Genomic DNA, 15,583 nt, shown 5'->3' with positions numbered 1-15,583 from the left:
CTTCACATCACAATAAAAAAGAGGACAAGCACAAACATTCAGCATATACTAAAACAACAGCAACAAAGGAAATGATAACACGATTCATAAACATAATGAGCTCAGCACAGAAAATAATACGGAACAAAGAAACCAGGGACACCATGAGAAAACATAATAAAATGATAGCAACCAATTCATACTTATCGATAATTACAATGAATGTTAATGGATTAAATGCACCACTCAAGAGACAAAGAGTTGCAGATTGGATAAGAAACACAATCCATCAATAGGCTGCCTACAAGAGACACACCTTAGAGATAAAGACAGAAACAGACTAAAAATCAAAGGCTGGAAAAAGATCTATCAAGCAAATGGCAACTGTAAGACAGCAGGAGTGGCAATATTAATTTCTGATCAAATTGACTTTAAGACAAAAACCACCATACGAGACAAGGGAGGACATTATATAATGATTAAAGGATCAACTGAACATGAAGATATAACCGTAATAAATATCTATGGACCCAATGAAAGAGCCCCAAAATACATAAATCAGACGTAAAAGAGTTGAAAAGCCAAATAGATGACTCCACAGTCATAGAGGGAGACTTTAATATACCACTTTCATTGAAAGATAGAACAACTGGAAAGAAACTCAACAAAGATGTAGAAGAGCTAAAGATTATAATCCACCAACTTGTCCTTACAGACATCTACAGAGCACTTCACCCAACAGCAGCACAATATACATTGTTTTCCAGTACACATGGAACATTTTCCAGGATAGACCATATGTTAGGCCACAAAGCAAGCCTTCATAAATTTAAAAACATTGAAATACTGCAAAGCATCTTCCCAGATCATAATGCTATCAAGCTAGAAATCAACAATAGGAAGATCAACAGAAAAAGAGTAAACAAACACCTGGAAACTGAACAACAACCTCCTTGAGAAACACTGCGTAAGAGAAGAAAGTTAGTCATTTCTCCCAATAACAATTCAACTAGGTCTCAGTTGACATTTTGCTTTAATTTACTACCTCCTGAAGGGTAGACAGGGGAGATATTCCAAATTCGCGGACTTGAACAGCACTGTAAAGTCCCTGTCATATTAACTGGATTAAAAATAAGGAAAAAACAAAAGAGTACTTTAATTTCACTTTATATTTAATTCTAATGCTGACAAAAGCCTAAGGGCACACCGAGAAAGAATGTACTCACTTGGTAGCTGTTGGCAAAGAAGAATACTATGCCCACACATGAAAAGCTATGTCCAAACTAGGTGAAAATATCCAATAAATTTTTTAAGGAATGCTGTGCTACAATGATTTCAAATGTATTTAAGTAAAAGCTTTTGCATGTTTGCTCTTAATTATTGTTGGTATATGAAATAGCTCTATTCCAGAAAACCACAAAGATATAAAGTCAAGAACAAATGTAATACACCTCAAACTATATTTCTAAATGCCTATCTGTGACTTACCAGGTACTCACTGCAACAATGAATACAAGGTGTAAGTTACTCAAAGAAATAGTCCTGTTAGGTATATTCTAAATAGGTACATTCTAAATATGAACCAACTAGAAAATCTAATCATCTGGTATTCAAAATCCTTTGTGCTCCAAATCCTGTTAACTTTAAAATATGAGATTTTACTATGCTGTAATCCAAACTGATCCAGGTATAAATTAAGTCAAAATGTTTGTCATAAATACATTTTACTACCATTATGATTTATGCACAAGGAAAACAGGTAGTGACTAAATTCTTTACAATTTCCAGAATCCTTGTAAGAAAATAATTAGGATATATTTATTCTTTTCTTGCCATGTAGTTCCATAAGACATATCAGAGTTTCAATTTCCTATATTTTAAAAACATTAATATAAAATATAACACGTTCAACATTTTAAGACTGGAAGACGTTCTTTTTATAAATGGCAGGGGAAGAAAGCTGGACTATTAATTTAAGCAGCTCTCTATATAATAACACCATAAAACAAATCCTTTTAAAATCTTAGGGGCCTTAAAAAAGATTTAGAAAAATGCACTGAAGTTAGTAATACTAAACTGATGTAAAATGCAGCTTTTAAGAATATATGGAACATAGTAAAGATTAAGCAAGTTGTTTTTATTCTTAGTATGATACCAAGCATGACAACTTTCATAATAAAGTCACAATGTACAGCAGTCTTAGTATCATGTCTGAAACACAGCTAATGAACCACACTGAGGGTGTAACACATGGGTCCTCCATGTGTTTTTTGTAATTCATACTTCCTAAACCTTCCTGCTCTCTTAGGCATGCTCAGCAGCAACTATTTTCTTAGTTAAAGTGCCATCACCAGAATAACTGAATTATTCAAGGCCTGGAAAACTTTCCAAGTCACTAAAAACAGCATCTCTGTGGTTAACAGGCACAGCACTCACCTTGACTTTGGAGCCGGCATAAAGCCGCTGAGCCAGTAATCTTCCTGCTTGGATTGCTACTGGGGTGAGCTCCAGCTTACCCTCCAAAACATCACCAATGGCATAGACGTAAGGCACGTTGGTCTGTTCCTCATCAGTGACAGGTATTTTTCCAGTCCTACAAATTCATAAAACTAAAATCATCAATCACCATCATTAAGTAGAGCAAAGTCCCCTTTTTAGCAAGGAAGCCCAATGCTGTAACTCAAGCTGAGGACCACATTCTAGCGTTTTCAAAAAAGGAAAAAAAGTTCAGAGGAACCAAAAACTTACTGACAACTCTGGTCACTATTATGAAAAAAATCAAAGGCAAAGGAAAACTATAAGAAATCCTAGAATGGGAGAACTAGAACATAATGTTCAAGAATATAGATTCTAAATTATAATAAACCAGGTTGGCTAATTATTAGCTCTCTCTAAACATCAGTTTCTCATCTATAAATAGAGTAATAGGAATGAGAAGGGAAAACCTTAATGGGCTGTGAGGACTGAACAACAAAGTATATAAAACATGTAGTACAATAGCCCAGGGCTTGTGCTAAGTGCATAGATGTTAGCTATTAATATAAATGTCACTAGAAATGTAGTGATCCTAAAATTTGGTAGCATCTAAACATGGTTCAAGGAACTCTAGTAGCATAGTGCCTAAGGCATTTGACTGCTAACCAGAAGGCTGGCAGCTCGAATCTACCAGCCACTCCTCAGAAGGAAGCTTGGGCAATCTACTTCCATAGCGATACCGCCTCAGAAACCCAAGAAGGGGTTGCTGTGAGTTTGGTTTACTTAAACATGGTTCAAGTCCACATACTTACATGAAGCTCAAAGCACATATCTGCAATTACCATATTTTACACAAACAACATGCATGTTATACATTTTGTTTTTTAAACTGTGCAACCTTGTCCTGTGTTAGTTTTCTGAACGTGCCATTTGCATTATATGCCTGTGCAAGTTGTATGTATGAGGACATTGTATGTTGAAAAATATGGTACCAGAATCCTTTAAAGAAAATAATTAGGACATACATACACACATTAAAGAAACAAAATGCAAGCCAGTATTTCTTACTTAGATTTTAAGGGGAAAGAAACAAGTAAGAAATCCTAATATGAGTGGCACGAAAGAAGAGTTTTCTAAGCTTAAAAGGGGACTTTTAACTATGGTCCAAATGAACTTCAATAATCTAAAACTCTAGTATTGATCAAAGCTGTAAATAACTGGAGTAATATTCAATATAGTATAATGTTTTTTACTTACTTTTCATTTATCTTCACTCCCACAGTTTCTAAACCAATTTTCCTTGTGCATGCATCTCTTCCTATTGCCAGCAATACCTGAAATAGTGTAATAGCATAGTGACTATTAACAAAAAGGCTTTGCATGAGCATGAGTTATTTAATCCTGTTTTCCTCTGCTTATTAAAGCCAATCTAATTTCATTCTTCAGACCTGGAAAGCAGGATTTCATTAAGAAAACAATGCAAGAGTTTAATAAACAAATTAAAGTCTTAAAAAAAAAAATCCTTTGAACATGATGTAGCAGAAATCCTTTCTTATTTCTTGATAAGAAAAGGGAAGTTTATTCCTTAATAAACCTAGCCAGTTGAGAGGCAAAGATAGCATGTACTATAACTGCATAAAATTTTTTTTCATTGGAGGCTGGGGAGATAGATGCAAGGGAAGAACCCAGGAGAAAGGAACTCTAGCTCATTTTAAAAATCTGGTACTTTTTTTTAATAGCCTTTGACAAACAATATTTTAATTTACAGTGGGAAAATCTTAAACCACTTCTGTATCAAAACACACGATCATATCCTACGTGATAAAGGTGTCAGAATAAGCAGAGAAGCAGTAGTGCATTTTGCAAGCAACAAACAGCACGTGCCACGGGAAGTAACCAAAGATATCCAATGAGCACAATTTACTTTCTAATGAAGAACTGACTTGGGTCTGTTTCTTACCGTATTATACTCTCCTTCAATGGTTTCCTCAGTATTGGTGGACTGCGCTATCACCTTGAGTCGGCCTGGTGTCCCTGCTTCAATTTGCTCAACCTATAAAAGGGAAAGTTTTACTCTGAAATAAAGACACGCATCAAGGGGGCTAACTACATCCTCTCCTTTTATCCAGTTAACTAACGTGAAAACCTCCACGTGGCTCTGAAAGGTCTTTTGTGGCCTACCTCCCTCACCTCAATGTCTTTAGAATAAATGATTTTTTTTTCATTCCCTTCTTTCCTGATGCTTAATGTTGATTGTCATTTCAAATAGTTGTAAACAGAATAAAATCCAGAAAGAAAAGAAGAAAGTCAGAGAAACACACTACAAATTCAGAAGTCCTCTTAGACTACAAATGTCCAGCTTTTTTTGACACCAAAGAATAGATACTGAAGCAATGCTGACAGACCTAAGTATCATTGTAGGCACAGAGACACGTGTTTATCCTAACCAGTGGCTGTCTTTGTTTAAGGACTAGGCTAGCCCTGGGACTTGAGGTATGGCAAATGAGACCAAACATACTAACCTATACAGACATGGCAATGATAACCCACACGCTGGGTAACAATGACATAGAAATCCTATCACTTGGAGGCTTCTCTAAGTAAGTGGAGTTACCTCTGATGTCTAAAAAGGCAGCAAAACCACAGGCTTCTATAAAACATTCATGGAGAGAAACCCATAAAATCACTTGCTATTTCTATTCTACCTTTAAAATATAACCACTCTGAATAGAAAAACTGTCAGGTTTCGTGTAATTTTCAACATCAATAATTAGCAAAAATTTCCATTCAGAACTCTCTTCTTTTCTGATATGGTCAGCTCCCTTTGAACATGCTGCAAATGGCTTTCTTATTTAATTTAAATTTAACTATTCCAATTTTTTAAGAAGCGTAATGCCTAAGGCATTTGACTGCTAAACAGAAGGTTGGGGGTCCAAACCCACTAGACACTCTGCAGAAGGAGGGTGGGGCAACCTACTTCCATAAAGATTTATTGCCTCGGAAACCCAATGGGGGACACTATGCATCAGAATCAAGTGGCAATGAGTTTGGCTTCTTGGTTTTAATCTTTTAAGATTAGAATTGGTCTACGGCTTCATCTTATTTCAAAATGCCAAGGTAGGGGCCTCATGTTACCTGTATTCCTTCCTGACTTGCTCAATTTTATGCTCGAGTCAGGACTTTTCAGTATCTGTAACAATTTTCCTCCTTACAGTGTCTTTTGCACATGCTATGTTCTCTATTCAAAATGCACTCTGTCCTCTCCTCTTACCTGCTTTATTTACATTTCACTTCAAATGTCACCTCCTCTATGAAGCCCTCCTTTAAGCTCAGAGTAGAGAAAACATGCCTGCTATGCACCCTTTTAGACCCCTCTACTCCTCCTTCATAGCAAAGAAAATACAGTTACTATGTTATTACTTGCTTATTGTTTGATTTGTGTCTCTCTTGTTCTCAATCATACTCCCAGTGCTTGGAACAAAGTTGACACTCAAACCACCTGTAGAACAAACGTTTCCCTGTATGCTGTGGAGTGGCATAGTATCCAACCTCGAGTACACTTTCTAATAAAGAAACTATACCACTGAAGTAGGGTTCTACCAAAGCTTAATGATTTATATTTAGATTACCAGCCTCTTAGTTTTCCTGGGATTTTAAAATAGCCTTCATATACAAAAATACCACTGCGCTGATCTAACATATTCTTCACAAGTAAACATGTGCATTCTTAATATTCTGATGACATCAAGGGTTATCAATATATTTGTGGAATAAGAACCAATCAAGTCATCTTACAAAATTGTATAGTATTATAGTTTTCAGGTACAAAAGAAGTCCTCTACCTAATCCCTCACTCATAAAGAAAGGGAGCCTGAAAGAGGGTAAGTAAAGTGGACACGGTCACAAGGTCACTGGCAGTGTTGTCAAGCCTCCTTGCCAGCAGAAGGCTCCTTCCATCAAGTCTTTGTAATACAACAGGCATTTTTTAACCTGGTTATGGGGAGTTGGGGACACCCTACTAGCAAATAAAATGTTCTGTGCACAGACACAGCTTCTCAAAGGGGTCTACAACCCCCAAATGTTAAGATGGCCTGTAGAAAACTCAAAACCAAACTCACTCGACTCGAGTCGATTCTGAGTCATAGTGATATTTAGGACAGAGTAGAACGGCCCCATGGGGTTTCCAAAGCTGTAGATCTCTATGGAAGCAGACTGTCTTGTATTCCTCCCATGGACCAGCTGGTGTGGGTTTGAACCAACCTTTTGGTTAGCAGTGGAATGCTTTAACCATCCTGACACCAGAGTTCCTTGGCTTATAGCAAGATGTTGCTTTTCTATCACTACAGCATATACTCTAAGTACAGCTGTTCTCTAATCATAGTACTGATGGAAACACAGAGCCCTACTCACCAAAACCAGCTACAGCAAGCACCGGCAACTTCCAGGAAATGTACTACTTAATCCTCACAACAACTGATGACATTTTAAGTGTTATGTAATGTAATCCTCACAAGAACCCTGAGCTACAGCATTCCTGATTGTTAATACTGCTGGAAGGATGCTTCCCACCACCCATCCCAACTCCCTCTCTCGTGTTTTAACAAGGGTACAAAATCAACAAAACTATCAGCAGTCCCCACTTACTTTTATTGGTACAAATTGTCTTATAAACTTGATACCATGTTCTTCCATGTGTTCACCAATTTTGTTGGCCATGTCCTGGTCAAATCCTCTAAGGAGAATGGACCGCACCATAACAGTGACATCCAAACCAATACCAGCAAGAAATCCAGCACATTCCAAAGCAACATAGGATGCTCCAACCACCAGGGTCTTACCCGGGGAGTAAGGTAAGGAGAAAAGATCATCACTGAAAAGATATTTAGGAGTACAAAAGGAAAACATTAAAAATGTTCATCTGTCAATAATGAGAAAATCAAAATAAATATTTTTATTTCCATAACCACCAGATATTTTAAAGATTAAAAACATTCTGTTAACAAAACACAATATAATAAGGTTTTTTATAAACTCTTAAACACTCTCCCCTTTTTTGCCACTCTCAGTTGCTCTGGGAGTAGCTTAAGGTACTTCTGAAATTAGCCCAACAAAGTTAATTCTAGATTATTTAGTTACTTAATAACTAAAATTATTTAGTTATCAAATGTGCCAAGGTCAAATTAAATGATTTTGAACTGTCTCAAGAATAGCAATGACTACGAGGATGCCCCATGACCAGGCAGTGTTTCATTCTGTGGTACACAGGGTCCCTATGAGTCAGAAACAACCAGAAGGCACATAACAACAACTACATGTTTAAAAGCATACATGTGTATACAGTTGCAAACCCAAACCTCTACTCAGGCCTCTCCTAGGTAGAAGAACCTGATACATCTCACTTGGCACATCAATTATTGAGAACAGAAGAGAAAGGTGAAAAAGACTTTTAACATCTTGCTTCCCTAATACAAAAATAAAAAACCCTACAAAAGCCTCTACTCTAGTGAGGAATATACAAGATACAGAGATCATAACAGCATTGTTAGGAATGAAATTTTAAAAATGTGATCTCATTCCCAACAATGCTTTTATATTTAAAAATATGAGAAAGGAGCCTATCCAAGGCAGCAATGACAGCAGTTACCATCTGAGCTGCCTGCTCCTGGGCAAGGCCACAATGGATAAAATCATAGCACGTGCGTGTGCGCACGCGCGCGCGCACACACACACACACACACACACACAAAGTCAGCAATGTTATCATTCTGTAGGCAAAAAAATCACCCTGCAAAACCTTCTTATTTGACTTATGTATTTCAGAAAAGTACGGACACTCTCAGCATGGACACTCACCATTTCCACAGCAGAGAGCAGAAACAAGGACCTGATAAATCTAAATAGCCTGCCCGCCTCTAATTCTTTTAACATCCACTTGGCAAGTTTTAAAGGATAACATATTCATTCTTTTATCAAAAATAAACAGATACACAGAAATAATTTATTTTATAAAATACCTATTACTATCAATCTGATTTTATGTATTACACATTTATAATATATACTCAAACTCTAAAAACCCACTGTCAGAGTTGATTCTGACTCATAGCAACCTTCATTGGGTTCCAAGGCTGTAATTCACAGAAGCAGACTGCCTCATGTTTCCTCCACAGAGCAGCTAGTAGGTTCCAACCACTGACCTTCTGTTAGCAGCCAAATGCCTTAACCACATGTTTCTTCCACAGAGCAGCTAGTGGGCTCCAACCACTGACCTTCTGTTAGCAGCCAAATGCCTTAACCACTATACCACCAGAGCGCCTCAATATATACTCACACCAAAAAAAACAAACCAAATCCACTGCTATCAAGTTGATTCTGACTCCTAGCAACCCCCATTGGGTTTCCAAGGTGATAAATAAAAAGTAGATTGCCTCATGTTCTCTCCACGGAGTGGCTGGTGAGTTTGAACCACCAACTTTCTGGTTAGCAAGTCAAATGCCTTAGGCATTGCACCATCACAGCCATATATACTCACATATATGTAAATAAATTTCAGGTACGAACATAAATAGTATTAACATATTTCTTCATATAAACATGGGATATAAAATAATCAGTGATAGTAATGTTAACTCAAGGTTGTGAGATGACCAATGTTTGTTAGTCTCTCCTCTGTAGCACCGAATTTTTAAAATGTACTCTTATTAAAACAAAATGTGACAAAGAACTCTTGAGTTCCAGGAAATAGACTAAATGGATTTGGGGGATAAAAAAAGCAAAAATGAAAATCCACCACAGGGTTTCCTTTTCCTCACCTGCTAATGCAGTATTCTTGATCCCCAGGGATGCCTAAGTAGCGTGGCCTTTCACCAGTGGCAATAAGAAATCTCTCTGCTGAGTAAATTTTTTCCTTGCCTTTATTATTGGTTGCCTACAAAGGAAACAATGTCAACTTTTAGTAAACCATTTTTCCACAGAATTGCTAACTTTATTATAAACTATGCCCTCCGGGTCATGGTGGCCATTACTGTTGTTAGGTGCAGTCAAGCTGATTTTGACGCTCAGTGGCCCCATGTACAGAGTAAAACTGCCCTACAGCATGTTCTAGGCTGTAATCTTCACAGAGTAAATGCCAGGTCTTTCCCCCATGAAGTCGCTGGGTGGGTCTGAACTGCCAACCTTTCATTCAGCAGCCAAGTACTTGACCATTGTGCTGCCAAGGCTCCATGATAGCTATATTATTTTTATTATAATCATCTCCTTTTCTCCCATACCCTCAGCCAAACTACTACATACTACTCAGGTTATCATACAGTTACCTTAATCCTATGAGGACCAATAAACTGCCCATAAGCATTCTCATAGGTGACCTTTTTCTCCCTCAGAGCTACCCGGTAGCCCCAGTTCAGTGAGCCGATGTGATTCTGTACAGCTTCTGTCATTCTGTCCCAGTCATGTTTAACTGCGTAAGAAATTAGAAAACAATGTTTAGATTTTCAACTGTCTGGCAAAGATTATTGTACATGAATAATGTACAAATGGGATATGAAGAGCAGAACTATTTATTGGTCTAAAATGATAAGCCCTTTATTTTCTGCACATAAAATGCTTTCATCTTCAGATATCTTTCCTTTTTAGAAAACTATAAATAATTAACTAATACAAGGCTTACTAGCAATTCTCAAGACTGAAATAACAAAACACAAACTATTTTCTTCTTTATCTAGAAATGAACTGGAATTTTATTTTGGATTATAGATACCAACTGCTGGGGTATGGAAAATGGTAAGGCCTAGGACTCTGTATTTGTATCCAACTCTATGGGATTCTGAAGTAACCAGGTTTGGAGTTACTGAACTGGGAACAGTCTCTAGACTAGGGGCTGAAAACTATGGCCTCACAAGGCAAATTTAGTCAGTCACTGTTTTGGTAAATAAACCTTTACTAAAATATAGTCACATTCATTCATTTACACATAGTCTATGACTGCTTTTGTGCTACAAGGCAGAGTTGATTAATTGCAAGAGACCATATGGTGCACAAAGCCTAAAATATTTACTATGTGGCCTTCATAGAAAAGTGTCAATCCCTGGACTAGACAGGGTATTTTAAGAGGCAATCTCACTGCCTACTCCCCAAGTCCCTAGCTCACCAAACATCAGGCGAGTTTGTGAAACTATCTTAAGAAGTTAATCCTTAGACATTAATATAATCAGTATTTAAATTTCAAAAACCTCAGGAAAAAAGGTTTGAAATATATACACATACATACACACACACACTACCACCATTCATTAATTAATATTTTATCATAAAATAATGTCCTATCAATGATTAAGAAATAAATAGGATACATATAAAATGCACTTGTGATGGAAAGAAGAGAGTTTCTAGAGAAACTGTCATTTGTTAGGGAGGAGAAGAAAATAAGCATATACTGAAAGTCTCTTTTATGCAAATGAGACACCTGAGCTTCAGAGGTTAAGTAACTTGGCTACACATGTGGTGAAACCAGGCAATGGGAGTAAATGGGCACAGACACTGCTACTGACCTGGCCCTGTTCATTACAGACAGCCAGTCTACTCCCTTAGATTCGACAACAGTGACCAAACTAACCAAGCCACCTTGCATCTTTTAACACGCTTAGCACATCTTCTCACTTGAATCTCAAAGCACCCGAAGAGGCAGGAATTGCACCTATAATGTGCACAGAAAATAAATGAAGAATAACCTGTCCAAGGTCAGACTCCAGAGCTCAACTGCAGTCATATGCTCATTATATGTGAAATGTAAGGCATGTGGTGGGAGACTACATCCAAAAACTACAAGCACCTAACTGCAAACCAATTAACTTTGCTTTCCTTGTAATGGTATTAAGTTCCTAAAGCTTCTCAAATACTTTTTTAATGCATACTTAATCCTTGAGCATAAGAGAACTCAAATATTTAAATTTGAAGAATATAATGCCAATAAATCTTCTACAAAGGACCAACTCATCCAATTTAAATGACTGAGCTCAAGTGATTTTTCATAAGACCTGCGACCTTCTCTGGATGTTCTCAGTCTGGCACTTGAGGATAAAGTCATATCACAAACTGAGTCCTGACCCACCAGCTTTGAGGGTGACATGTCATCACACCATCCATCGTCACACCATCACTAAGCAGGTTCAGCTGTTCACCTGGCCCAGGTCCCTTCCCTCCCTTCACCACACTGAAAGCTATCTGCGGTGCCAGAGAAGTTCTCCTAGAAAACAGGAGGGTGGCTCTTTGGTCAAGGATATGTGATTAGGTGTGTTTCCAGTCTAAAAATGCAAAACAAGCCCTCAAGTTTCACCTGTTGAAAAATATGAATAAGCAGCCTGTATGGGTTTTGATTTTCTCAGCAGAAAAGACATCTCCAAATTTCTTTCCAGTTCTAAACCCTAAGGACACAAAACAACATGTCTAAAAACCATTATATTCTTCACCACAATCATTTCACCACAAAAAGGAGAATGGTGATTATGGCTCTCTTAATGGTGGCTCCCAACAGGCATGACAGGCTCCTCCCAGAGCCCAGCTCTGGTTCTCACAGCTAGACCAAGCCTGATTCACAGGGCCAAAGGCTTAATTAATGACAGCCGCGGAAGGTATCAACAAGAATCAAGCCACCAGGCTTCCAGTTAGGAAGACTGAGAGGATTCAAACAGCTCTCAAAGACTTTGGGATTGCCGCTGCTACTGATAAACACAAGAAGGGGAAGGTGTAGAAAGAGAGTACTGTGTATCTCTACCTTAAAATCTGGAAACAAAGAAGAAACATAAAAGAGGTAAAGCTGTTAAAATAGTTGGAGAAATAATTTATGTAAGGATAGAGAAATATGATAACTTTGATTTGATTCAAGTTTTAAAATCCCATGAAATTAAAAAATGTATAGGTGTGGATTATGCTAGTATTGGCTCTTTATTACCTCAGTTGCTGTAAATGCATTCATTCTTGATTATACAATTTAGAAATAAACTTAATATAAAAACAAACATTGAAAAAAAGAAGTCAGTTCTGACTCAGGGTAATGTCCATGCGTCTTGGCTATAATCTTTATGGTAGCAGATTGCCAGGCCTTTCTTTTGTGGCACTGATGGGCAGGTTCAAACAGCCAATTTTCAGGTTAGAAGTTGAGTGCAACACTAGCACAGTTAGTGTTTATTATTGTCACATGGCAGCTACAGAGCTATTCTTCTTCTGGAAAGATCTGTAAATTCACCAACTTATATTTAACCATCCACCTGACTGTTGAATTTATTATAATTATACTTAGTTGGCTAGTTAATAAAATTCATATTTTGCAGAAGCCTGTCTTTTTCATCTTCAACTTACTAATCTGATTTAGTAATTAAACCACCAGCACTTTAAGATGCACTTTAAGATTCTAAAACATATATTTTCCTACATTTCTAACCAAATTAGCAACCCTGTTCCACTGACCACATTTCTCCTAAGGTTGGTAGTTTAGGACTAGCACAATGAGTGTCAAACACAAATTAGAGTACTAAGACCCTATATATGGATGAGTAAGACTTTCTGGGTCTGAGTTACATCTCTCTAGCATAGTCAGTTATCTAGATTGAGGGGCCGGTGACACTGACCGAGAAGAAAGAAGACAGTGCATGGAAATTATAAAGCCACATACATCAAAATTTCCTTGGAACAACCTTGTTTTTTCTAGTTAAATTCTAGACTTGCTCAGATTATGTTCTTAGCACATGTCATTCTTTTTAAGAGTACTAAGTGGATTCAAATACACAATTTCCTATAATATTGATAAACATTTTTAAACAACCCATTAAACAAAGAACCAAGAAAAATGCTTGACTGAATCCATTCCAATTTATGAAACTCTGATTAAATAATTAAAAGAAATCAGTTCAGGAAGGAGGGAGATAAACCAGTACTTGTTAAGTGGCAAGTATTTAATCCCATTATTGTATTTAATCTTCATCACAAAAGCCATAAATGACAGAGCAAGAATGTGCATTCAGGTCTATCTACTGGAATAACTGACAATGTCAGCAAATCAGGACACTGGAGTGAAGAAACCTAGTACCAGGAACCTCAAGGTCCTACTAAGAGTACTGGTAAAGACTGTGTATGGAACACTTTGAAAAAAAAACAACCCACAGATCCTCTGGCAGTGGGTAAAAAATGGGTGGTTTTTTTTTTTTTTTTTTTTTTGTGATTTGGGTGAAGATTTACAAAGCAAATTCACTTTCCATACAGCAGTTCACATACACTTTGTCTCATGACATTGACCACAGTTTACCACAATGCAACAGCTCCCCTCCCACTTCCTCCCCATAGTTACCTCTTCCCTGTGTCCATCCCTCCATGGACTACTGCCTCCTGAGCTGTCTCCCTGTGCATAAGCAGCCCTTCTTTCTCCCATAATTGTTCTCTCCAAAGAGAGTGTCCACTTGAGGTAAATGTTCAACTCATATGCCTGCTTTTTGTTTGGCTGGAAACCACAGGTGTGGGTGCAATTCCAGACCTGAAGGGCAGTTAGGGGCCATAGTCTCAGTGGTTCCACCAGGCTCTATCGGACCAGCAAACCTGGTCCCCCCCCCCTTTTTTTTCCCTCCAAATGATTTTGAGTTTTGTTCCACATTGTCCTCACTCTCTAAAAAATGGGTGGTTTTAAGTTTCTTCCCAAAGGCAAGAAAAAAATTGGACTATGGCCTAGAGACTACCAAGATAACCTGCCCCTCTCTGGAAAGCATGGTAAGAAGAGGCATACATACAGTGTCAAAAGAGCTCTCAATGTGCCTGCCCGCAGGACAGCTCCTCGAGTTCTAACTCTCCAGGAGTCATTTCTGATGCCATAATGGTTTAAAGATGGCTACCTGTAGTGCAAACATGTGCTCTGAAGTTAGAAAGACTCAAATCCAAATCCTAGTTCTTACTTACCTATGACACCATGGGCAAACTACCTCACCTCCTAGAGCTAGAGTTTTCTCAAAGGGAAACATCAGCACGTTGCCAGGATGGTAAGATTAACCACATATTGCTATAGGGATGGTGCTGAGGAAAGGGAAGCATAACCACTAAGTCTGACAGTTAGGACTTCAATGACTCCGTATCAGGCTAGAAGGCAGTTAGGACAGCAAGGGAGAAAAACGATAGCTTCTTCTCGTCTAGAGCTATGATCTTCTTATTTCTCTCCTCATTTTCTTCTGCTACAATTCCAAGAACTACTAAAGGAAGTACCTACAAGCAACTGTTCCATCTTATTCTCAATAAAATTGTGCAGCTGGCTCAGCTGATCTACATCCCACCCAAACCACAGCACAGTCCTCCCAACCATTCATCATGCAAGTCTCTTACATACCCCAGGCTCCAGCCACACCACGGTACTTGCTATTCAAATATGAACCTTGGTCATCCTCTTCTCTCTGCCTGACTGGAGTGACCTTCTCCCCTCTAACGAATGTCAAGTACACATCCATTTGAGAAACCATCCCTAGTCATCTCTTAAGTACAAATTACCAATCCCACCACTGTTCCCTGGGAACTCTGGTGTGTGCATCAATGATAACAGTAGAATCTGTATGCCTACAGGATTTGTATATTTACCTCTGTATTTCCCTAGCACAGAATCAAGTGCAAACAGCAGACACTCAATAGTAATATTACATAACTTCATCAGTGGGATTTCAAAAATGTCTACTAAGTAGTCTAATAAATTAACTGAAGGGAGACTCTGTTGCTAACTGAGTGCATTAACAGTCCTCCCTCTTCCAGGAAGGTGAAAAACTGCATTCATGGAAGAGTTAGTTAATGGGCATTCAGACACTCCAAGGAAATGACAACTGGGCAAAGTATGGGAATAGTGATGGACTACTGGTAAACTATATGCAAAATTCATGTTCCACAGTTAGAAAGAATTTGCTTTAAATTCATGCTTCATGCACCACAAGTCAAGAGTCTGTCCACCTGCCCTTCCCCAAAGGCAACACAAAAGAACATGAGCAAAGCACCTCAAAACCAAATAATGAAGCTCTCAGTACCAACCGCAATGGTCCAAAGGTCATGGGCAGAAAGTAGCCTTGCAAGGGTTTGGGGAAACAGTTATAAATTTTAAGTACCTGAAATTTCT

At 38.0% G+C, this 15,583-nt stretch overlaps 1 protein-coding gene across 1 annotated transcript in view; it reads right to left on the bottom strand.

The window, feature by feature from the left end:
- TXNRD1 (thioredoxin reductase 1) overlaps window positions 1-15,583 on the bottom strand; it is a 124,544-nt gene that overhangs the window by 31,095 nt on the left and 77,866 nt on the right. Inside the window, exons 7-12 of the mRNA XM_007952399.2 lie at window positions 9,771-9,913; window positions 9,267-9,382; window positions 7,099-7,324; window positions 4,415-4,507; window positions 3,712-3,788; window positions 2,416-2,572 (exon numbers count right to left, since the gene is read on the bottom strand). Of these exons, the coding sequence (XP_007950590.2) occupies window positions 2,416-2,572; window positions 3,712-3,788; window positions 4,415-4,507; window positions 7,099-7,324; window positions 9,267-9,382; window positions 9,771-9,913 (812 nt within the window). The remainder of the gene's footprint in view (window positions 1-2,415; window positions 2,573-3,711; window positions 3,789-4,414; window positions 4,508-7,098; window positions 7,325-9,266; window positions 9,383-9,770; window positions 9,914-15,583) is intronic.

Source organism: Orycteropus afer, unplaced genomic scaffold, assembly GCF_000298275.1.
Source record: "Orycteropus afer afer isolate SDZICR_OR568_19922 unplaced genomic scaffold, OryAfe1.0 scaffold00334, whole genome shotgun sequence".
NCBI classification, from domain to species: Eukaryota; Metazoa; Chordata; class Mammalia; order Tubulidentata; family Orycteropodidae; genus Orycteropus; species Orycteropus afer.
The sequence above is the reverse complement of the archived record's forward strand: the minus strand, read 5'-3'. Positions and strand labels throughout refer to the sequence as shown.